This window comes from Podarcis pityusensis, assembly GCF_964106645.2.
Source record: "Podarcis pityusensis genome assembly, chromosome: 2".
Lineage (NCBI taxonomy): Eukaryota > Metazoa > Chordata > Lepidosauria > Squamata > Lacertidae > Podarcis > Podarcis pityusensis.
The window spans coordinates 98,782,003-98,806,925 of NC_138029.1; the positions used below are offsets into that span (position 1 = coordinate 98,782,003).

The 24,923-nt window shown below is 42.8% G+C and overlaps 1 protein-coding gene across 6 annotated transcripts in view; it reads left to right on the forward strand.

Moving 5' to 3' along the window:
- Nucleotides 1-24,923, forward strand: part of FRMD4B (FERM domain containing 4B) — a 240,086-nt gene that overhangs the window by 104,316 nt on the left and 110,847 nt on the right. For all 6 annotated transcript variants that reach the window (XM_080995685.1, XM_080995682.1, XM_080995681.1 and 3 more), the window contains 4 exons: nt 16,119-16,184; nt 17,425-17,519; nt 20,360-20,452; nt 21,940-22,024. In XM_080995685.1, coding sequence (XP_080851811.1) covers nt 16,119-16,184; nt 17,425-17,519; nt 20,360-20,452; nt 21,940-22,024 — 339 coding nt within the window. The remainder of the gene's footprint in view (nt 1-16,118; nt 16,185-17,424; nt 17,520-20,359; nt 20,453-21,939; nt 22,025-24,923) is intronic.

A 24,923-nucleotide genomic window follows, 5' to 3' on the forward strand; every position in this document is an offset into this window, starting at 1 on the left:
CCTGCGATGCAGGGATCTCAACTAAAACATGCACAACCAATCCAGCTTTTGCTTTAAAAACCTCCAATGAAGGAAAGTCCACAACCTCCTGAGGGAGTCTGTTCCGCCGTTGTTGAAGAAGAAGAAGAAGAGGAGGAGTAGTAGTAGTAGTAGTAGTAGTAGTTTGGATTTGATATCCTGCTTTATCACTACCTGAAGGAGTCTCAAAGCGGCTAACATTCTCCTTTCCCTTCCTCCCCCACAACAAACACTCTGTGAGGTGAGTGAGGCTGAGAGACCTCTGAGAAGTGTGACTGGCCCAAGGTCACCCAGCAGCTGCATGTGGAGGAGCGGAGACGCGAACCCGGTTCCCCAGATTACGAGTCTACCGCTCTTAGCCACTACACCACACTGGCTCTCCTGGCACAGTTCCTGAAACACAGTATTTCTCAAACTTGGGTCTCTAGCTCTTGCAGGACTACAACCCCCATCATACTGGTCATGCTAGCTAGGGACGATGGGAGTTGTAGTCCAACAACAGCCAGATACTAAAGTTTGAGAAATACTGGCAGACATTCATAAGTGTTGTGATATATGGGTTGAACTGGGGACTTTGGTGCTTGCCACAGTTTGGATGGTAACCCCTTAGAGGAGGCCAAGCACACAGTGATCAATCTGATTGCCATGTGCTTAGCTTCCACTTAAAATATTGTAGCAAGGCTTGCTGTTGGATCTCTGAATGGCCAATGCATTATGTCCAAAAATAAAATTTAAAAAAAATCTGCAACATTTTTTAGCTGTAGCTGTAAACAAGCTAGTTTTTCCATTTCTGAGGTACCAACAGTTAAAGCACAAAGTGGCAGTCATGGTCAGCCAGACATCACAGCTAGAATAGCAGGCATGGAGCTTCGTCACCATGACCTGCTGTGTCAACAATTGTCCCCTTGGCTGGCACCACATCTCTCTTTTTGTTTATGGTAATGAAGGCACAGATGCTGTAGCATCCAGCTGTCTGCTCTGGCTGGCTGTAGAAAATCAACAGTGTTAGTATTTTCTAAGCCACCTCCTCCCATATGAATCAGCCCTTTTAGTCAGATGAACATCAGAGGCCCTTGTCTGTGTTCCTCCACCATCTGAGGGGCAAGTAGTGCACACTAGAGACAAGCCTTCCCAGTCATTGCATCCAAAAGAGGCTTCATCTGCCTTTTGTGTAAGCTGTGAAGACGTGGCTGTTTCACTGGGCCTCTGTGAATTGTATATTCATTGATTCATTGGCCATCTGTCATGGATGCTCTAGTTGCGATTCCTGCATTGCAGGCGGTTGGACTAGATGACCCTCAGGTCCCTTCCAACTCTACAATTCTATGATTTCAGATTCATCAGCTCCCTTATGGTTTTATACTTGGGGTTTTGTTGTCTCACGTGGCAAGCCTATACATACTTTGGAAGTAAGGTTGCTTCCAGTAAACCAGTTTATTTGAGCACTCATCCTGATTTGCTTGCAAAAAGTTGGCAGGGAGGTTAAACCCATATTGTTAGTGAGAAAGTACAATGCCAGGTTCCATGTGAGATGGCAATGTGATCTAGTGGTAAGATTGTGGTAGGAAAAAACCTTTGAATAATGTAGCGCAGCAATGTGCCCAAAAGTGCAACGTAACCTAAAATAGCTTTGCTATCTCATTCTGAAGGACCTAACAAAAACGTGCCATACAAAGAATTATTGCCATTTATGCTAGCAGCAGCTTACCTAGCAATAGCCAGAAACTGGAAGTTGAGGACAGACTTATCTGTAGCATGTTAGCCCTATTTTTGCATTCTAAAATCAACATATGAGCAAGAAGTGCTGGCATCCACACATAGAATTCCAGTGTCTTGAGGAAGGAGAAAGTCTTTGTGTGTGTAGGCTTAGTTCCAAATTGCATGGAAGCCTATATACATGAGGACTCTCTCCCTCCCTTGTGACATTTATTTTCCATTTGTGTGAACACTTAGGGGAGGGATTATTCAGCATGGCTCCACTTCCTGCTAGAGTAGGAAGTACATGGTTAACCATGAGCAGAATGCCCAGACAGAGCTGTTGGTTTCAGCTGATCTGGAATATCACTTTGGTTAAAAAAAACAGACACCTGAAATAAGGGCAGCGAAAAGGCAAGCAGAAACTGCTCACTTCTTTGGAACATGGTTCTGTTTTACTGACTTGGTCAACAAAAGAGAAAGATGAGTATGTATGGAACACCATGGAAACATTGGGTTCATGTACATTTTAGACCTAGGTTGGTCTTCCCTGATGATTGTATAGCACAGGGAGTCTTGGTTGGTCATTTATGTAATGGTGCTTCCTTTTATCTGTTAATTGCTAAAATTACTTCATTGCCAGTCTTTGTCTATATTGGACTAGATGCGTTTATATGTATGCTTTTGTTGCTGATGTTTTATTGTTAATAGTTGCAGGGTGTTTCATGGGAAGTGATTAATAAATGAAATATAAATAAATAATACCCACGCCACACTTCTTTACTGTGCATTCTGCCTTAGCACTGCTTATCAGCTGGTTGGAAGTGAGCAGGACTAGTGCTGGTGCTTCTGCTAGAGCCCGTGCATCAGGCCTGTGGACTTGTCCCTTAATTCTCTGAAATATTTCCTCTTCCAAACAGTTTTCCAGGTGGAATTCCCTATCAAGCAGTGGTACTCTAGTTTGTATTTCCCTTGCCTGAGCTTCTGACGTCTGCCTAGTCTTCTTACCTGCTGTGTAGGAGGGCTTCTGGCAAATCTCCTTCTCAGCCAGTTCATTTGTTAATACACACAAGAAGTAGGGCACAGGATCAGAGGATCACGTAGGAGTAAGTGGGGGAGCATGTCAGGGCAGGAGAGAGCTACAAGGTGATGCTGAGGGAATTCGTAGATTATCTGAGGAAAAGGCTGAGTCTGTTAGAAGTGGATGGAACAAAGATGGCATTGTGTTCTCATTGACTAATAATTCACCTGAGATTCTTGCGGGTGGGGTGGGGGGACAACTGAAACCTCTCTGAAGGCTACACTTGCATTCCCTCCTCTAAGAGGACTGCATTGTTTGCTGTTTTCCAAAGAAGGGCATTTTGTTTCAGTTTTAATTCAGTGTTTCCTTTTAAGCTATTTTCTTTAGGTGTCCCAGATGATTCCTGGTCCTCCCGCACCTTTCCCATTTTCTCTGTTTCCCTCCTACAGTTCTCTCTGTATCTCCATCTCTCAGCTACCTCCTCCTTTCCCTTGTTTACTGGTCTGACTGCACCCCGTATCACCCTCTTTCTCACTGTACCCCCAGCATGCTTTCTCTTCTCTCTGCATCATTTCAGGTCTCTCTACACTGCTGTCTGTTGCTCATCCTTTTTTCTCTGTTCCTCATGATTACTGTTTTGTTCCTCACACTTATCCCTGCTTCATGATACTTGTTTGAACTCCAAACTCAACAGTTCTTGCCAAGCCTTAGAACTACACATGGCTGCTGTTCTGCCTCCACTGTTGAAGGCAGTATGTTTCTGAATACCAGAAGCATGCAAGGGGGGACGACGGTGCTATTGTACTCGGGTTCTTCTGCTTTGGGGCTTGCTATAAGTATCTGGTTGGCCACTATGAGAAGAGGATGCTGGATTAGATAGATTAGGCTATTCACCTGATCCAGCAGGCTGTTCTTATGTTCACATGGGGTGAGTTTTCCCTGTCCAGCACAACCCTGGTAAATATGGTACTCTGCTGAGCAGGCAAAGGTCATAGTCTTAATTGGGAGAGAAGTGATTCCCTCCAAATTAAAAATGATTATGAAGCAAGGCAGTTTGCCCATTTCTACCCATGTTTGTTCCAGTGTTTGATCACTTGTGAAAACAAAGGATGTGTTTGGAGACAGGAGGCAGGCCACTTCCCATCTAGCACTTAGCTTTGAATGTTTCTGTTACACCTATGAATGCCTGTGTATTGGTAGAATTCATTATATACCTCAGGGGTGTGGAACCTGTGCCCTAATATGTTGCTAGACCACAGTTCATGTCACTCCCAGCCGTTATGAGCAATAGTCAGGAGTCTAGCTATCCCAAGGTCACCTAGCAAGATTCATGGCCGAGTGTAATCTGAACTCAAGAAGTTTGTGGATGTTTTGTAATATCTGGTACCTACTCAAAAGTCCTCTACCGTAACACATGGGATTACCACTTTCAGTAGTACTAAAAGTGCAAGATAGGGCTGAGCTTTTGAATTTCAATTTACTTAGCATTAGTACAGGGTTTCCCAAACTTGGGTCGCCAGCCGTCATTGGACTACAACTCCCATCATCCCTAGCTAGCAGGACCAGTAGTCAGGGATGATGGGAGTTGTAATCCAACAATAGCTGGAGCCCCAAGTTTGGGAAACCTCTCTGGCCTGCAGGCCTGATTAGGCCTGGTGCAAGGCTGTTTTGGCCAAGCCACACATCCATATTCTACACCTGACTTTATATGTAATGCCAGGTGTGCAGCAGATGAAGACACACCTTCTTGCAAAAAGTGGGATTAGTCTGCAAAGTTTTATGCCTTTGCAAGAACCAACAATCTGCTGATTGCCAGCACCTGCAGAGCACTATTAGTTTCCTCAGAACCCAGTTGCATCCAGTCTCAAAGTTGTCATCCCAGTCTCAGGAGCCATCATTGCAGTCTCTTAAGGTCTGTCATTCCCCATCATGTCTCCGTATTGATGTGTTCTACCCCTGTAATCAATTCCATTTCTTTCCAAGATCCATTCCTTGTTTTGTTGGTAGCTTGCATTTGTTTTAGTAGTCATGTCAACTGGCATTTACAAGCTGCTGTTATTTTCTCTGGGCCTTCGGATAGCTCCCATAGTTCCCAATGAGTGTTTTTTGTCATTTGTTTTTAGTACGGCCCATACCTGAACAGCTATGCTCAGCTGGTGAAGATTTAACTTGTATATGGCTTAGAGTTGGCCCCTTGTTGGTGTGGGCTTGATGTTTGTTCTTTATTTTTTAAAATTATTATTATTTCCTCTGCACAGGTGGCACATTTATTGCACACGTGTATTTTCCATTTTGGTTCTAGGAGAGGAAGACAGTGTTTATTCAGTGGAGGCAGGGAGATTTCTAAAACTACTGCCTATTAGCTGGTGAAGTAGGTTGAATGGGTCTGGCAGAATCCTGCTTCTCCTGAAACTACAGTGGTACCTCAGGTTACATACACTTCAGGTTACACACTCCGCTAACCCAGAAATAGTGCTTCAGGTTAAGAACTTTGCATCAGGATAAGAACAGAAGTCGGGCTCCGGCGGTGCGGCAGCGGGAGGCCCCATTAGCTAAAGTGGTGCTTCAGTTTAAGAACAGTTTTAGGTTAAGAACAGACCTCCGGAACGAATTAAGTACTTAACCCGAGGTACTACTGTAAATGTAATGAGAGTTAGAATAACAATTTGTAGGTATTGAATGTTGGAGATGCATGTACTTTAAAAATATTTGGTTATCATATGCAGTAAGTATTATTATTATTATTATTATTATTATTATTATTATTATATGCAATTATTAGTTGATTGATTGGTCAGAATAATTGAACAGCATATTTTTAAATATCTGCCCCTGATGATGGACAACTTTTTAAAAAAAGTTATTATTTTGAATACTAGTACTCAGGCATTTCTTTCACAAAGGAGGGAATGGTTTTGTTGATAGGTAAATGTATACAGGTTTAACTGATTAATTAGTTGTTTAAAAGTCATATCATTCATTGATTCTGGGTGACAGCTGAAATAGATGGTTCAGTATTGTTGAAAGTCCGTGAGTTAATCTCTCCCTATTTTACTATGGAAAAAAGAGAAGCGAACCAATACTTTTGTTCCTGATCCCTATAAGAGGAACAGTCCTGATCTAAAATTGTTATTACTACACTGCAGTTTTATATGCAATTCATATAACATAATTAGAGTGGCTGGGGCAACCCAGCCAGATGGGCGGGGTATAAATAATAAAATTATTAAATTGTTAAGCAAAAGACAGAAAATATCAGAAATTTCTCCTTTTTGTTGGCTCTGTGCTACAGTCGTACCTCTGCTTACATATCCCTCTGGATATGTAAACTTTGGGATGCGAACGCGGCAAACCTGGAAGTATTTTTCTGGGTTTTGCCGTATGTGCAGAAGCGTTCTACGCACCGCATGCATGTGCAAAAGCAATCCTCCGGTTGCGAATTCCTTGGGATGTGGCCAGACCTCCGGAACGGATCCCATTTGCAACTGGAGGTACCACTGTATTAAGATTATGAACAACTAAATAACTACTCAAGGGGGAATTGGATAATGATGCCATATAAATAAGTTTTGAAAGAAGAACCAGATGCATGAACTGAATTTGCTCTGCCTCTCTTCCTGTCCAACTGAGAGCCCTAGAAAAGCAGGGCTCTCTCAATTGCATGTAGGTGCACAGGGTCTTTAGAAACTTGTATCAGATGCGTGTGGGGAATAGGACAGAGCCCCATAAGCATGACCCTGCCCCCCTCACATTCAGCTATGAAATTTGTGGTGTTTGGATGCTCCTCAAGCATCGAACAATTGTGCATACATATGTGAATCCTGCAAATGTGAACCTAGAGGCTTGCACTGCCAACCTCTGGAGCATCTCCACCCATCTGCTCCTGCTCCTTACTATTGCGCTCTGTTCCCTTGTACATTTTGAACATGCAATGGATGTAAAGATGGAGCAACACCCTCCACTTTCCTTATGAACTCCCTTTGGGGAGGTTGTGCCGATTGATGCTAGAGGGACAGAGCAAGTGAAATGGCAGTGGTGAGGAAGAGCACCCCCTGAGCGATGGGAGCCCTCTAAGATCTTCTTCCCCATGAGCTCCCCACAGTTTGGGCTGAACACCGCTTCTGCCTGATGTTGCTTAGGGGTGAATACACTTACCGGGGTGGCTAAACTTTGGCCCTCCAGTTGCTGCTGGACTCCAGTTCCCATCAGTCATAGCCACCATGGCTAATGGTCAGGGATGATGGGAGTTGTACTACAACAACATTTGGAGGCCCACAAACTAGCCACCCCTGACGTACATACTTGCTGCATGAGGAGAGGTGTTTATTTGGCAACCTTGTATTTGCATTGAACCCTCATAGTGATTTGCACTGGAGTTATAGGGAGAGCTTGTTTTTGGAAGTGGTTTTTTTTGCAGGGGGAGGTGAGGCTGGAAATGATAAGGGGCAAATAACTATTGCAACGGGACATCTTAACAATAAAAGTTCTCAAGTTTGATTGCCTCCCATTCTGTACAAATCTTTAATATCTCGTGCCGCCTTGCTCACTGGGGAAAGCTTTTGTTTCTCAATCTGTAATCAAAGCAACAAACAGTAAGGTCATTTCCTAGAGATTACATGGCAACGGAAGAAAGTCTGGGACTGTGTGAGTCTCTGCTCCAAATAGCTTTTATTTAGGTGGGGGAACACTCTCCCTCTTTGCATTGTACCTTCTGCACTTCATACAGCCCTTTAAAACCTACCAAAGTGTGTGGTTTGGAGGTAAGAGAAATTTATATGAATTTCTTTTTCTGAGGCACATTATTGTGCTGGTTGTTGTAAAGTGGCCTTAATTAAATAACTTCAGAGTAAAACTGCTGCAAAGAATGGTATTGCATATTAGACAATAATTGCAAGCTCAACGTGAAGATCATGCTTGATTCCTCTTGTAGAACATGGGAGGGAGGATAGTCGGTAGAGCCTGAGACTCTTAATTTCAGGATTGTGGGTTCAAGTCCCATGGTGGGCAAAAGGTTCCTGTATTGCAAGGGGTTGGTCTAGATGGCCCCTGTGGTCCCTTCCAACTCTACAATTCTGGGATTCTAACTGTTGATGTATGTGGAGTGTAGAGGTGTTTCTGTGTTTGCTCTGAGTACTGTACAGTGATACCTCGGGTTACATATGCTTCAGGTTGCAGACTCCGCTAACCCAGAAATAGTACCTCGGGTTAAGAACTTTGCTTCAGGATGAGAACAGAAATCGTGCTCTGGCAGCGCGGCAGCAGCAGGAGGCCCCATTAGCTAAAGTGGTGCTTCAGGTTAAGAACCGTTTCAGGCTAAGAACGGACCTCTGGAACGAATTAAGTATTTAACCCGAGGTACCACTGTATTTATCGCTATTGTTGCAAGCATTGGGTTTGTTACTTTGTGAAAAAGTTCCATCTCTCTTGGTCCCAGTCATCATTCAGGTTATACTTTCTGGTCTCAGATTCAGCGTGTTTGCACATCTTACAGTGTTGGAACTCTTCAGAGGAGAATGATTTTACATGAGGTTATGGCAAGCTAAGAACTACCAGTATTCCAAAGATACAGATGTCTCTTTTCATTCTGTGTAACTCTTCAACGTCTCATGAGTGAGATCTGCTCTTCCCTTGTCCCCCATTTCATCTGTTGCAATGCTTGGCACTGGGAGGTGCAGTGGCAGGCACTGAGCTCATTAGCAGCCTCTTAGAAAGGGCCCTTTGATCCACACCCTTATTGAAAGGTTGAAATGAGTCATGAAAGTTCAGTCCTGTCAGATCCATTTGCATCCTTCTCAGTATGCGTGTATGAAAGACAGCGAAAGTGCCATACCAAACCGTCAAGATGCAGCTGCCTGATGATCAAACTATAAACTATTTTAAAACTCTTCTAGTCCAACAGATAGCATTATAATCCCTTGACTAATTTTGAGAGATGAATCTGGAGGGGAAGTAACAGTGTAGCTCTAGTTTACAGGTGGGAATTGCTTCAGAAAGATGAACACTGCATCATCATCATTGCCCTAAAGAATGTTTCCCCATATCAGATACTCCTAATACGGGCTTTGGGGTGTCAGCAATAGAAAGCATGAAGAAGCAGAAGCGATTAGTGTCTGTATAGAGTTAGCAAAACACTTTAGCAAAATATGAATTATAATGGGTGCAAAACTCTGATGTGGAAAGTTTAGTGTCTATGCGGTTCATTATGAAGATACAGCAATTTAAGTAGAGGCAGGGGTAAGTGATCTGCTAAAGGTTTGGAGTCAATAGAAATTATGGAAATGCAGCTCATGGTCCCGCACTCCCAATACGGTTACTTAATTCCTGGCTCTGTCTTGCCGCCTGTCATCAGCAAATATAAATAGGGCTGCTGCCTTGTTACTACAGGAATTATCCAATCTCATGTCATTACCCAGGAGATTTAGCAATAACTCTACGCAAGATACTGGAACAAAACATGTTCATGAGCTTTCGCCTGGTTACTATGGCTTGCAGTACAACCAGCATTGTATGGGAAGAGTGTGCCGAGCAAAAGCTTTAATTAATTTGCAGCACTACTGGCAAGGAAAGCAGATGTACACAAAGTATTTCACTGGCTCCGTATTTAGAGCTATCCTCTTTGGTGATCACTCATAGCCGAGTAAGATTGTCTTCCATAAACACGGTTTTAACAGTGAGTCCGTAAGTGACTGTGGAGGCCAATTCTGGATCCACACGTCCTTCTACAGTGGAGACATTGGTTTCTGGGTGGGAGTTGATCACGGTGTGGATTTGCCAAGCGTGCCTTCCTCATAGCACATTTCTCCCTTGCGTCCTGAATTCGAGTGTCTTCAAAGCCCATGACACCTTTGGTAAAGGCTGTTCTCCAACTGGAGCGCTAGCAGGCCAGTGTTTCCCAGTTGTCAGTGTTTATACATTTTTTAAGATTTGCCTTGAGACAGTCTTTAAACTTCTTTTGTTGACCACCAGCGTTACGCTTTCCATTTTTAATTTCAGAATAAAGTAGTTGCTTAGAGCTAGCCTATCAGGCTTCTAATTATATTCTTAACTTGTAGCAGTTGAGGGATGAATGTCTGTGTTTGTGTGTATGTGATATAATATGATGTGTGTGGTATTCATTTCTTTTCTGTGCTTTGTTTCAGAATATAGTGTTGCCATATTTCAAAAAGTGAAAATTTATGGGGGGGGGGTGGCATTTGGGCAAAGTCTAAAAAAGAAAAGAAAAGAGTTTTGGAGCTGCTTTTTTAAAAAAAAGAAATCGCCAAAATCTACACTAACAACATGGGCTGCCATATGTCCTGATTTTTTCGGACATTTCAGCAATTTTTGCCCGGACACGGTTTATGGGGGCTGAATACTGACTATGTTCAGGAAATTCCAGACATATGGCAACTCTCGCAGAATACAACAATTCCAGCTTTCATTTAGGGAAACAAAATTTCCAGTCCTTATAGCCACAGTGAAAAAAATTCACAAATGTCTGGCAAAATTTCAGAAGCCCCCAAGGGGAAGATAAAGATGGTTTACTTTGAGACCACAAAGAACTAGTATTTGATTTGCAGTTTCCTGGAGCTGAGGGGCTTGGTTTTGTGGATTGAGTGGCTGGGACAACCCAGCCAGATGGGCGGGGTATAAATGATAAAATTGTTGTTGTTGTTAGCATTTAGAACCTTTCCCCTCTTCTACTTACCATGTTATCTGCCATGCCCATGCTTCCATCTTCATTGGCATGCAGTAGATATTTCCCTGTCAAATCCATGGTGACAGATGGCAGAGCGTTTTAAATATGTGGGGGCCACAGAACAGTGTAATAGGAGAAATAATCTAAAGTGCTAGAGAGGTGGGTTGCTGGTGCCTTACATGCAGTGCAGTTTTTCTAGAAAAAGAGGTGCCAGAACTCACCATGAACGCCTTCCTTGTTCTCTTAAAATGGCCATGGTGTGCCCACTTGAGAGGTGGTGGAACTGGAATTCCAGTGAGTTCCGGCTGAGAGAGAAAAAAAGCCTACATGATTCTTTATAATTTGTTTATGGCTGACTTCTACCTCCACCCCAAAGAGCTACCTGTCAAATCACTCCAAATCCCAACAGTTCATGGAGCCCTTCCAAAAAAATATGGCAGCCTTTTAAAACTTTGAAACAGAATAAAAGCTCTGCAGAAAAAGCAAATATATGCACTTGGTTTCTTTGGCACAACACTTGGGTCACCTTGGTGTAGAATTTGGTGTGTCTGTCTGTGTGTGTGGTGGCTGGGAGTGTTCTTCAAAGGCAGGGAATACAGTGTGCATAGAGCCCTGATGAATATGCAATGGCCCTGTGCCTTCCTCTCTCAGGGTGGGGAATGCTTTGCGCTTGTGACCATGCCAGTTTTTCCTTTCTATTTTTTTTTACTGGCTCAGCTGGTGGAGATTATATGAAAGTCAGTTGATGCTCTGCAGGAGCCAAGCAGTTTCCCCTCCTCTTTTTTTGTGTGTTAAAAACAAACCCTTCTATACATAGACCGAAAAATACTACACTAGAATCAAAACTAAGCTTTCTCTGAATAGTTTTGAAACTGTCCCAAAGTAGCACTGAGACCCTGCCAAAGTTAACACCGCGCAGCCGAAACGACGATGGAAACATCAGCCAAAAGGCGTTAAGCTGCAGATGCTTTTCATAGACTGCTGCTTGCCCTGGGAGAACAACGATGGGGTCCAGCAGAAGACCACCTCGACTTTATTTCTTGCAGCCAGCTATACTCCTCCTTTTGCCAGTCTTCAGGTCCCAGGCAGTTTATTCTTCTTTTCCACCATCCGGTTTTGTAGGTGTCGGCATTGGCTGGTTTTGAGCCCCATAAGCTTTGCGCTAGTTCCCCATCTGGTCAGCCACTTGGGGTTGCTTAGCGAAGAAGTAGCAGCACTCTCCCATGTTACAATAAGGGGCCCCATGCTTGGTGTGGTGTAGTGGTTAAGAGCGGTAGACTCGTAATCTGGTGAACCGGGTTCGCGTCCCCGCTCCTCCACATTCAGCTACTGGGTGACCTTGGGCTAGTCACACTTCTCTGAAGTCTCTCAGCCTCACTCACCTCACAAAGTGTTTGTTGTGGGGGAGAGGAAGGGAAAGGAGAGTGTCAGCCGCTTTGAGACTCCTTTAAGGGAAGTGAAAGGCGGGATATCAAGTCCAAACTCTTCTTCTTCTGACCTGGTGTTAGCATAAGCGTAACCACTACCAGTCTCCCTCCCCACCCCGTATCTTTCTGCTTCTCTACCTGATTTCCTGTCTTGCTTTCGGCATACCCTCCCACCCCTGCCATTGTATCCAGTTCCCATAGCCACTGAGTTAAGAACAGGGCTTGCAAATTGGTGTGGTCTTTGTTTCGTCCTCCCACAGATCTCCATCAGTGCACCATCTACCTCCATTCATGATCCTTCTGGGACTCACACTTCAACTTTTTTAAAAAATCATTTTTATTACATCTCCAAAAATATCCCAAAATATTTATCGCTGTATACAGTTTTGATGTGCTTAGTAGTTTATGATTCTGTGATGCTGCCAGGAGGTGAATTAAGACCACCAGTGAAACTGGGTCCATTTGTTTCCATTCTGTTATGACTCGTGGTGCAAACACGTCAGTGGAGACAACCCAGTACTCCTCTCAGTTGGTTTACACCCCACTTCCCTCCCTGCTGCCTCTCTTGCCCCTCCTGGCAAGCAGCAGTGACTCATTTGCCAGGGGGTCAGGTAAACAAACCTGTTCAATCCTGCCATCCGCTACTGGTTTTGTTGAAGAAGAATGCCTGACAGAGGGACTGCTCCCTTCTCTGGTACTGCTCTCCATTGAAACCCAGTCTCTTTCCAGAATTATGCTACTATTGGTAGCTCTTGGGAACTTGACTTCTTGCCTTCCTTTGGTTACATTACCTGCCTTTGGAGTCTTTGACTCCTTCCTCTAGAACTTGAACTGAGCCTACCCTGGACTGTAGGACGTAGGTGGACCTGAAACATTGCTGTATCCTGACTCCTACTGGACACTGATAGGCTTAGGAAATGCTGAGTGCAGTGATAGCATGGCAAGTGGCTTCCTTACGTGACTGGTATGTAATGAGAGGAAGAGGAGGCAAGCGCTGCTTATAACAACATGTACTTTGGGCCTCACTTTAACTCTGCCGATTCACACCAGGGTAGGTTGGGTGGGGTCTTCAGGGAGTATAGTATTGATCTCAATCTGTCTGTTTTGACTGATCTGCATTTTCAGTCCATTGGAACTCAAACATTACATTGCAGATTTTCTTCAATCAATATTTGAAAAATTAACTGTCTTGGGGCAGAAATGGGCAAATTTGCATTCCCTCCCCTTGTCAATTAGCCACATGGGATTCAAGCTAGTTAGCAACTTTGAGAACAAATTTGCTTTATTCATTACTTTATAACATGAACTGACAGGTCTTTTCCTTTGTATTCAGAACCTCCTGATTAAAATGTGGCTTCTTATATTCCCCTCCCCTCTGCATTCTGCCATTGGCAAGTGGTAGAATTTTGGTTATGTGAATCAACTATAATGAGATACTGGGGTTTAATCCAGTTCTGTAACAGTTGCACAACTCTACACAGACACTTTTCCTTTTCAATTAAGAGTGAATTAACCAAGGGTTATGTTCATTCATCTGGTAACAGGATTAAGCTAATATGAGATAAACCACTCTTAAATCAGAGAGACATTCCACAAGAAGCTTAGCTAGTTTAGCTAAAAAGGCTGGAGGAATGGGGGAGATTCCTTCTGGATATTTTAAAAAGGAAAGGATCATATTATCATGTTTTGGAAATTCAAATCAAATATATATAAAATCCTCCCTTCAAACCTATAAACCTTTTGAGCTATATTGGAAATAATTCCAACAAATCTAGCTCATGCATTTTGGTATCTGCTTTCAGTCATACTGTAGTCTTGAAACGATGTTAAAGTAGCTAAATATGCACAGACATGCAATGTAGGTCTGAGCCAAACTTTTACAGCATTCTTTATCTGGAAAAAGTCTTATTCAAGGTGCAGCATTTTCTACCTTTTGACATAAGTTTCCAAGAGAACAAGCAATTTAAAATAAATGTAACAATTAAATTTAAATAGAACAATAAATGTTTAAAAATGCCAAAACAACAGAAAAAGAACAGCTCAAATAAAACTTATCATCTATTGAAAGGTCAGGCAAATAAAATCGGTCACCCAAAGCTAGTTAAATTGGTACTGGTCAAGTGCGACTAGGGAGAGTATTTCACAACTAAGGTGCCACTATTGAAAAGGCCCTGTGTCTGGTTGCATCATACCTAAAGGTGGTAAGACCTCTGAAACAGATTATTTAAAAGCCATGGGGTTTTAAAAGTTGTTCTCAAATTGCAGGTGCAGATACATTCACTTTTTTTTTATGGGGAGGGGAGCTGCTGATAGGTTGCTACTAACAACCTGAGATTCTGCAGATGGATTGAAAATGAAAGCACTCATGCTTGGGTTGTTTTTTTTTATCCCTTTCTTTAAAAAAATGCATCTACTTTTGCAACTTTAAAATACAATCCTGTAATAGAAGAGGAGAGGAGGGTGACAGGTGTTACTTGCCAAAACAAATGTGTTTCGTCTTAGAGGAAATAAAATCTCAGTTCTAGGCAAAGAACAAATCAAGTTTGGAAATACCTTCGTTAAAGACCTCCTTGCTACAAAGTTATTCTGTATTTAGAAAGATAGGTTTGTCCCTGCTTTTTCACTTCCTAAATTAGGCGCTCTCTTTTTTTGGTAAAAAAAAAAAATGCTTCCTGTTTATATAGCATCTAAATTTGTTGGGTGTATAACTTGGTGACACATATAACTTGATGACACGGTGGGATCTAAAAATATTGCCTCTAACAGCATGTTTTTGTGCATCAAGAGGATGCTGCTCCTGTGGAGGAGTAGCATAAATATCCTGCAGGTTTTATTCCAAATTTCTGAGGTTTCAGAAGGAAAACCAAGCTTACATTGTGGAGAGTTTGCTCTTTCCCCCCAACTTTTCCTGACAGTCACTTTGGAATAAAACATTCTTCAATTATTGTGGCATTCGACACGTGGAATCCGTAGCCACTAACTTTTTGACTTGACAGAAAATTGAACTTTCAACATTTTGTGTCGTGTACTATTTTGGTCTTGTAAAAGTTGAAGAAATAACCTTTGTTCTCCATCAGAGCAGGAGGAAGCAAAAAGGAGTTACACTGTGTTTTGTTCCCTTTTCTTTTGACCTTACAAGTTCCTCAGTCAGCCATTGTAGCAACCAGCACATGTATGTCTTCTGGGACCCTTCATTAATCTACCAGCTCACAACACAGCCAGCCATGATTAAAACATAGTGCTGAGTTTTAGATAGTCTAAGATTTCCCCTTCAAATCTTCAGTTAACGGAGTCCTTCTAGAAATTAGGATGGTGAACTTAAAAACACGTATACCAACCAAACAAAGGCTGTAGATCCATCTCACTACAGCAGGTATGGTGGACCAGTGGACCTCCAGATGTTGCTGGACTACAATTCCAATCATCCATGACAATTTTCAGGCTGCTGGGGGTAGGAATCCAACATCATCTATAGGGCCACAGGTTCACCATCTCTGCATATTAAGCCTATTAAGAGATGGGCTGCCAGATCACATGTATTTTTACTCAGTGGTTATGAGAGAGAGGATAGCCTAAAAATATCAGGTAGCAGGTGGTAAGACCATTCTCAGGATCCTGAAGAGCTACTGCCAATACTAGACAGATGAAATAATCTGACCTGTGATAAGGCAGTGTTCTTAGTTTCCTTGAAACAGAATGGGACTTACTCCCAAGTAAGTGCCTAAGGTAGCAGATTTGGTTAATAAAGTCTCTTTGATTTTGTGATGGAAGTTCATGTCGGAAATGTTATGGAAGTCAGACTCCAATGGTAAATTTTTATTACTTGGAAGTAAGTCTTGCATTTCAGGAGAACATCTACATATACTGTGCAGTGTAGGCTGTACTGATTCTTCTTTAGGAAATGCCTTGTTTTATTTCAGTCAGGAATGGTTCTTGGATGAAAAAGAGTTAAACATTTCAAACCACCCAAACTAACTCAGTGGAATGCCTGAGAGTGTGCTTTGAAAATATTTCAGGTGGGCCTTCACTGGTGACAAAATAACAGAGTAAACAGAAGAAAATACTGTATAATGACAGGTGTGAGGCCAGGTGAGTGTGGCTGGAGAATAGCGGTCTAGTGGACCAAACTAGGACCGTGGTAGACTTAATTTGGTCCATGAACCAGAGATTCCCCGTGCCTGGTATAGGTACCTTAGCAGTACCTGAAGGACAGTTATTCCAATTATTTGAAATGCGGAGAGTCCATTCTACTTCTAATTATGCTTCTCTCACTTTGCAGATGACAGAAGGGAGACACTGTCAGGTACAGCTTCTGGATGACAGGAAGTTGGAGCTGCTGGTTCAGGTGAGACACCTGCATTTCTGGCATCATTATATCATTTCAGTACTGCTTTATACCAGCCTTTCCAGTTCAGTGGTCTCTATCAATGGCTCTAAGAGGGTACTCGCTTTTTTAAAGCTGGGGATGCACTAGCTGAAAAGCCCAGCTGTGTGGGGGCCAAATACCTACCTCAGCCAGGTGAGCATTATGCTGTAACTTGCAACCTGTATACATTTACCTGGTAGTAAGTCTCATTGGGTTTCGTGGGAGTTACTTCTGAGTACACATACAAATAGGATCACACTGCCAGTTTCACATTAGCCACTGCTTGATGATGAAGATAATGATGCTTTGATATTTTAAAGGTAGGTACATGATCTGTATAGATTTTAGTCTTTAAGTTAGTGGGAGAAGCTCTTTTCTGGTGAAGGTTGCATTCCCTCATGAGCAACTTTCAAGGAGCTGTAAGTCAGTGGTGGGTGCGACCAGAGGCAAAAGGTGAGTGGAGCAACAACTATACAGTACGTTATGCTCCAGCCACACAAAAGCCAGATGTTTCTATATACACAGGCTCATTGTTGTCATAGGAACATCAGAAGCTTATTGGAAGTCAGACCATTGATCCCTCTAGCTCAATATTGTCTACCCTGACTGGCAGTGGCTCTCCAGGGTTTCAGACAGCAGTCTCTCCCAGCCCTACCTGGAGATGCTAGGGATTGACCTAAGACCTTCTGCATCCAAGGCAGATACAGTAGAGTACCACTGAGCTTATGGCTCTTCAGAGACCCTGGAGAGCTGCTGCAAGTCAGAGCAGTCAATACTGGACTAGATGGAGAAATAGTCTGATAGTCTGGTGTATGGCAACATCCTAAGAATCTCTCCGGTTTTGCCCATCACCCATAATATGGAGATAGACGAGAATTCGTAACATAGGTAATAAGGTTTGTTGATATAATGTATATTGTATCATCGCATGCAAAAAAATCACTTTGTCACACTAAAGGTCCATTGATTTCAGTTGGTCTACAACAAACATTAAAAATCATCATGCACCATGGCTGCAGAAGTAGATATATTTGTACAAGAAGGGGAGGTGGTCTTAACACACATTTTCTGTTTGCACAGAGAGCTGTTGGGGGTAAAAGCAAAAAAACAAAGGTTCCATGACATGTAAGGTTCGCTTGACCATAGCCCTGTTTCAAATATAGCTTGTTATGTACAGGATGCAAGAATGCCATCTAATTCATATCGTTCTCTTCAATAGCCCAAGCTCTTGTCACGGGAATTGTTGGATCTGGTGGCTTCCCATTTCAACCTCAAAGAAAAGGAGTATTTTGGGATAACATTCATAGATGATACGTAAGTTTATGCAGGCATTTTGTAATCCACTGTTTTGAGCTGGTTGCCAAAGAATGATGATTGGCTTCTTCAAAAAAAGATTTTCTAATTGTTGGGTAATAATGTAGCCAATAATAGCTTTCCATTTGCTGCGCCTTTGCTTTGTCAGTGTCTGTTTCATTTCCACAATTAACTGACTTCTGGGGACTGGCCAAGAAAATAACCCAATGTGCAAGTTTCCTGTAGCAGGAGGCCACCAACAGACTCATGAGTTAAAGCAGAATCCAACCACATTCAGAACAAATATTAACTCCAGTGAAAAAGGCACTGCACAGAGAAATTGTCCATAGACCAAAAAATATTTTGAAAAACCACAGCCTCTAGACTTCCTCTAGACTTTGGTAAATAGTTGGGACCATCTTCTGAAACACCAGCTGAAGTTGCCATCATGCAGTACATGATTTGGGACTAGGGTACAGGTAGCCGAATGGTGCCCTCCTGCTGCTGTTGTCATTGAACTGCAGCTCCTGTCAAATGCAGCCAGGGATTATGGGAGTTGAAGTCCAACAATACTGATTGCCACTGGACAAGGGTATATTTGGAACTGCTTTCTCCAATGTAACATAACCCTGCATGCATGCTTAGTTCATTGAGGGAAGTCCTGCTGTGTCCCCCCAGCTTTCTGAAGTACAGTGGGTAGGGACACAGCACCATGGCCTTTTCACTACTGGACTGATCTCCTTTCTGTTTGCTTTTTTCAGCCAGCTATTTTATTTTATTATTATTATTATTTTTGCTTTTAAGGCATGCTTTTACAATGTGATAATGGTACTGCAGCGTCTTTCTTTGTTTTTACATTGGATTATTTTTTTAAAAAATTGGTTTATCATGCGTTGTCAGATGTGTGAAGGCTCCTTAAATGGAGTAAAAACCAAACAAAACTTGGAGTTTATATATGTAAGGAAATAAAGCTTTTATTACACAGTTACTCTTGTGTTGCAGTTGTGTAGCTTCAAAATGCATCTAGAAAGGCAGCATCAGATATTCCTCCTGTGGGTGCAGAAGTCTATATTATTCACCTGTTTCAGAAGTCTTACAGCTGCACTTCTTTGGGACTTGGTGGGGACAAATGGTAGTATAAGAGAGTACTTAATGCACTTCCTGTTCATCACTTCTCACTCCTCTCACCCAAGTTTCAAAATGTATGTATGCCTCTCCATACATTCAGATGGAAATTTGTAGTGGTGGGAAGTGATGTGAGGGGCAATTTGGAGCAGGGAAACAGTGATCAGGGAAAGGGTTAAACACCCATCTCAGAAAGTTGCGCTCCTACCCTTTTGCTAACATGTGAGCTTATGCTTTCTGTTACACGAGTGCTGGGCTTCCTGTTGCTGCATGTTATCACCCTTGTTAAATCTCCCTGAAGATTTCTGTGTTGTCATCAGTATATTTTTGGAAGAACACTTCACACTTGGGAAAGCCTTCCTGGAAGATAGAGGCGGAGGGTGGGGGGATTTTTATTTGTCTCTGTATATATGTCTTTTGTCTTTTCCACCATCGGAAAATGCTTTCTTTTTATAAATACCTTTTGGGATTCTATTTTCAGGTGTTCTGGGTTTTTTTTGGACAGGCTGTTTGTGTGGCAATACTTCCAGCCTCCTGCCCAGTAGCATTTCCACCCGGTGATCTTGCAAAAATTGCTTCTTACATTTTACAGAAATGACTGGTATCCAGGGCCAGCCCTACCATTAGGCAGCATGAGGCAATCGCCTCAGATGGCATATGCTATGGGGCAGTGGCTGCAGCCCCTTGGTTGTTCCTCTCAGTTGGAAGACAGAGCTGTGGGTGATGCATGGCCTTTCATGCACCCCTTACACCAGCCTGTTGCCCTCAGTCACATTATCTCACCACCAGATTCAGTTTCTAATTCAGCCAGCTTCTGTACAAGGACCTAAGTGGAGGCACCATCTTCTTCTTTGCCTCAGGCAGCAAAGTGTCTTGGGCTGGCCCTAGTGTTATCCTTACAACATAAAGCAGCTTTTGCTTTGACAAGTTATAGGGAGCTTGAAAGCTCATGTCAATGTGATTCTCCATTTAGTTGCATTTTGTGTATGAATTTAGCAACCACCAGAGGGCAATCGAGCCCTTTTCAATTATAACTTTTTCTCTCAGTTTTCTAACGCAGTCCACATGGTGGATGGACGACACCACTTTCTCTCCTATAAAATCCACAGGGCAAACTGTGCTTGTGGCAAGGACTTAGTGACTCAAACCCTCTATGGGCAGTGACCTGATGGTTAATAATACATTTTGCTTGAAAATGAGTCCTTCCTATCTGCAGTGCTATTCCTTCTGCACAGATTCTATTGCAAATCTGTTAGAAGCCACGTTGGCTGTGGGAGGTATAAATAATGGTTGCTTAGAACAATTGGCCTTTTCCTGCTGTCATGCTTGATTTCTTAATGCAGAGGAACTGGGGCTGGTGAAGTGGCAGGTGACTCCTTAGATGATGACCCACATTCTGGTATATATAATATACAGTATGGATTGTTTGCGTGCAGATGAGTTTGTGTGCACTGCATACTGTCCTAACCAACAACAACAACCCCAACCATCGGCATGGGGTTTGGTGGTTAAAACAGTAGTGGTTAGAGCAATGCAAAGCACTATATATTTTTAAAAGTTGCTTAAAATTAAATTTAAAATTCAGGGTTTGTTTAAAAACCAGTAAAGTAATGTGCAGATTATTATACCTTTGAAATACATCCTCTATCGCTCTGAACCTAACCTGTTTCATTTCTTTTTCCTGTCTCTAACCCTGTTTTTTTGGGGGGGGGGTTGCTTCTTTTTTGTTCCTCCAGGGGTCAGAATATCTGGCTACAGTTAGATCACAGAGTTCTGGATCACGATCTGCCCAAGAAACCTGGTCCAGCGACTTTGTTTTTTGCTGTCAGGTGAGTAATGATTACTTAGAAGCACCAGGCAAAGTAAGGCTGCCATTCTGAGTGTGCCTGTGTGCAGTGAGTTAATTTTCAACACACAGGCAGCAAGGATATAGCCAGTTGGTTCCTGTGGGTTTTTTTGTGTGGTGTCATTTGTGTGAGCAACTTTGTCACACTTGCTTATCACTTCCCAACAGAACATGCTGCATCACGTTTTAAATTCTCTATTTAAAGTAAGATGACTCAAAATGCGCTATATATACTCTCTCTCACACACAATGCAGATTTTAAAGAGAACCCTTCCTTCAAGGAATATCTTGCAGGACTGCAAATGTTCTGCATCCCTACCTGCACAAGGCTTCCAATTCTCGCTTCTATAAATCCACCCACTCATTAATTTCTTAGTTTTTAGCTGACTCTCCTTACACTGTATTGTTTTATTATGTGTGCATCATGCCCTTTCTCCAAGGCCAGGATACGTTTCTTCCCACATACCTCCCCATTTCCTTCTCATAACAACCCTGTGAGATAGGTTAAACCGAGAAAAATCTGCCCAATTTGGGGTGATATTTCCTCTCCCCCAGCAGTACCTCTGCTGCTTCCCACATTGTTCAGGCATGACCCCCAATCCTTTGGAGAGGCTTTTCAATGCTGTGGGGGGGGGGGGCAGAGAACTTTCCTCCCACAAACCTTAAGTTAACTTACCTTGGGTTCTAAAGCAATGAACTCGCAAATAATTAAAGTAGCCTTCTGTGCTAAACATACCACACATTGGCTTGGTATTATCTCCTTTACATTTCAGCTAATGAAATATTCTTTAAAATAGCAACGGTCTGAAGAGGCAGCTTAATAATGAACATCTCATGCTCTTCAGCATAATAAGAGCATATCCCACAAAGGAGGAACACAGGAAATAAGTTTATCACCCCTTTGTCTGACTGTGGTTCTGACTTGCATTGTTCATTTTATGGTGATAAGAAACTTCTTATGTGATGACTCTGCTTTGACATCTGAGTTCTCAGCTCTCTGTGGACAACATCCCATATATACAGTAATAGTAACAGCAATATTAAAACACCCATAACAATCCCAGCATATTCACATTCCTGTCTCAGCGACATCTATGCTGGTTTGATCATGTCCACAGAATGTTAGATGGCAGGATCCTCAAGGGATGTGCTCTATAGGGAGCTGGCTTCAGGCACCAGGCCCGTTGGCCCTCTTTGCACTATATTTGAGTAACTATAAGAACATAAAAATGGTCAGGCCAGTGGCCCATTGAAAACAGCATCCTGTTTTCACAGTGACCAACCAGATGCCTAGGGAATCCCGAAAGCAGGACTTTAATGCAACAGCACTCTCATGATTATTCCATAAAGTCAATCGAAGCATCACCCTAATCTGGTGTTCTCATTATTATAGCACAAACCAGCAGATTGCTATTCGTTTACAGCTGGAAGTGCTGTAATATAAAGTCACTTTCTCCTTCTTTATTTTAGGTTTTACATTGAAAGCATTTCCTTTCTGAAGGACAAAACCACAGTTGAGCTCTTTTTCCTGAACGCAAAGTCCTGTGTACATAAGGTAATTTAGCACCTTTCCTGTACAATTGTATGTGTGTAGCTGTAAAAATAAACTTTGTTCAGTCATATGGGGACACACACACACACACACACACACACACACACACACTACTGATACTTTTCATTCTGCCTGAAGTAACTAGCAGAAATGGATGGATAAGTTCCAGAAATAACGCAAGAATGAAGTATTGTGAGGCCTCAGACAGGTTGAGGTCTTACTCCTGTCTAGAAGGCTTCTTGTTTGCCTGGATCGAGGATAGAGAGGGATGTGAGAGTAAGCTAACATTTATTGCTCCAGGCATGTGTCACTTGGTAAGTTGCCTAGAAGGGAATGAAGCCCTCAAGCTGGGAAAGGTTCTCCACCACCACCAGTCTTAACTATGGTTTACATAAACAAGCTCGTCTTCAAGCTGTGATTTATGAAGCTAGCTTGTTTTAATAAACAGTCGGAAGATTAACCACAGTTTATGGTCCAATGTAACTGAAGTTAATTGCAACGGAAGCAAAAGCTTCAACTCTCTCCTCATGACCACGCCACAGGAGGGGAGCAGGAGCACACGTCGCATGAGTTGCGAGGCTCACTCATGCAACACTGAACAGTGGCCCATTGTTGAATCTGAACAAGGCCACTGAGTCACCTGGTTGCTGATTCAGCAGATTCATTCAGCTGCCAGAAGCAGATGCCAGGTGGCGGAAGCATACCTGCTTTTCTGCCTTCTGTTACAGTGGCAAGAAGGAAGAGGAGAAACTTATGCCCACTGTTTGGAGTCCGAGGCAGGATTTCTCCAGCTGTTTTTGGACTACAATCCCCAGCCTCCCTGACTACTGGTACTGCTAGCTAAGGATGATGGGACTTGTAGTCCAGCAACAGCTGCAGACCCAAGTTTGGGAAACCCTGGTCTAAGGCTTCAGGATTTAAGTTAGCATCAGGTGTAGGGCAAACCCACATGGCTGTGAGCTAGAAAATCCACTGGTGCAGTGTTCCTGCATTCTGATTTCCCTTCCCAAAGCAGAGAGCTGACGAGAACACCACTGGCTGGTGGGGGCTATGGAGACTGCATGGCTGACTTCCCAGTGTAAGGGGAGGTTCCGGCTGCAGGGGACACATTTTTTACATCTTCTAGGGACATGCTGTCCACTAGACAACTGAAATGGAAACATTATCAGAATGAACGCCATGGCCCTGCTCTAGCATGCAATGGGATTTGCCTTTAGCTATTAATGAGGAGGCCCTTGCGCGCATGAAGGTGCCCATTTGCGCAAGCTGCTGGATGGAGCCTCGCGGGTGTACTAAAACATGTGGTCATATTTTTCCACCTGCCGTTGACTCGCCCTCTCAGCCATTCCCATAAATTGCTGCTTGGCCTTTTCCTCATGTCCAAAAAGAAAGCTACTGACATTCGTCAGTGGATGCATGACAGCACAAAATAAGGCAGGACACCTAGCGGGTTAGTATACTTGTGCCCTCTGTTTCAGGAGTGCAACCCCCTAGGAGAGCACTATTTTTAGAACTTCTAAAGATACATACTTCTAAAGAGTTCCTATCAACTGCAGGTTTCCCTTTTAACCACTTTGATGCTCTCTTCATTGGACTGCCAGAGCAACAAAAAAATATGAATAGATGCCTGAGCTGGTGTCCAGTTAATTGCTGTTCCTGCCACACCATTTACTATTTATGCTCTTCAAACCCACAAGAATCATTGCTTTCAGAGGCACAGAAACATTTCTCAAAGTGTTATGCGCTGTGCCCAGTGTAGTTAACAATGTCCTGATGGCTTGGTTTTGAAAAAAGGAAAGCACACTGGGTGAGATTTTGAATATTGAAACAGAGTGAGGAAGAGGGGCGTAACTCATTACTGAACTCTGTATCTTTGCTTCAAAGTGCACCCCAATGCAGTTTGTCTCCCTGCAAGGTCCAAAACTAGTGTTAGTTTCAGGAAAAAGCAGGGTGTGAGGAGGGCAGTTTGGAGTGGAGAAAAGGAGGCAGTGGTGACTACCAACTTGCATGGCTTTTAAAGAGGATTAGACAGATTCATGGAGGGTAAGGCTATCAGCACCTGCCAGCCATGATGGCTGTGTTCTGCTTCCATTGTCAGAGGCATCAAGCCTCTGAATACTGATTGCTAGGAATCGTAGGTGGGCAGAGTGCCATTGCGTTCATGGTCACTTTGCAGGCTTTCCACAGGCGCCTGGTTGGCCACTGTGAGGACAGGATGATGGACTATATGAGGCACTGGCCTGTGATAATTGTAAGAATTTGAAGACACTAGCAGGATTGAAGTAAATCCTGTAGACAAGTAGTAAAGATTTAGATGCACGATTGGATTTGATATGGGATAACGGTTGAAGAGAAGGAGGGAAGTCGTAAGCTCGGCAGAGCAAAAAGGGGTTTTATGTTGATCAATGTATTGTTTGGAAAGCTGTTTAAAGGAAAATAATAAAGATTTAATATTAAAAAAAAAAAAAGATGAGGCATCGGCCCGATCCAGCAAGCTCTGCTTATTATGGTCTTAAGTGGGTGAAGAGTTAAGTGAGCACACAAATCTTCTCTACTCAAAATAGGTATATGATATGTAGATAGCCCGTTAAAGTGCACAGATGTAGCTTATACGGGAAGTTCCTGATTAGAGAAGTGAAGGGGAAATAAAGGCAAAGGTTTTTTCTTAAGTAAGTAAACTTAAGTACCGTATTTTTTGCTCTATAAGACTCACCTTTTCCCTCCTAAAAAGTAAGGGGAAATGTGTGTGCGTCTTATGGAGCGAATGCAGGCTGCGCAGCTATCACAGAAGCCAGAACAGCAAGAGGGATTGCTGCTTTCGCTGCACAGTGACCCCTCTTGCTGTTCTGGCTTCTGAGATTCAGAATATTTTTTTTGTCTTGTTTTCCTCCTCCAAAAACTA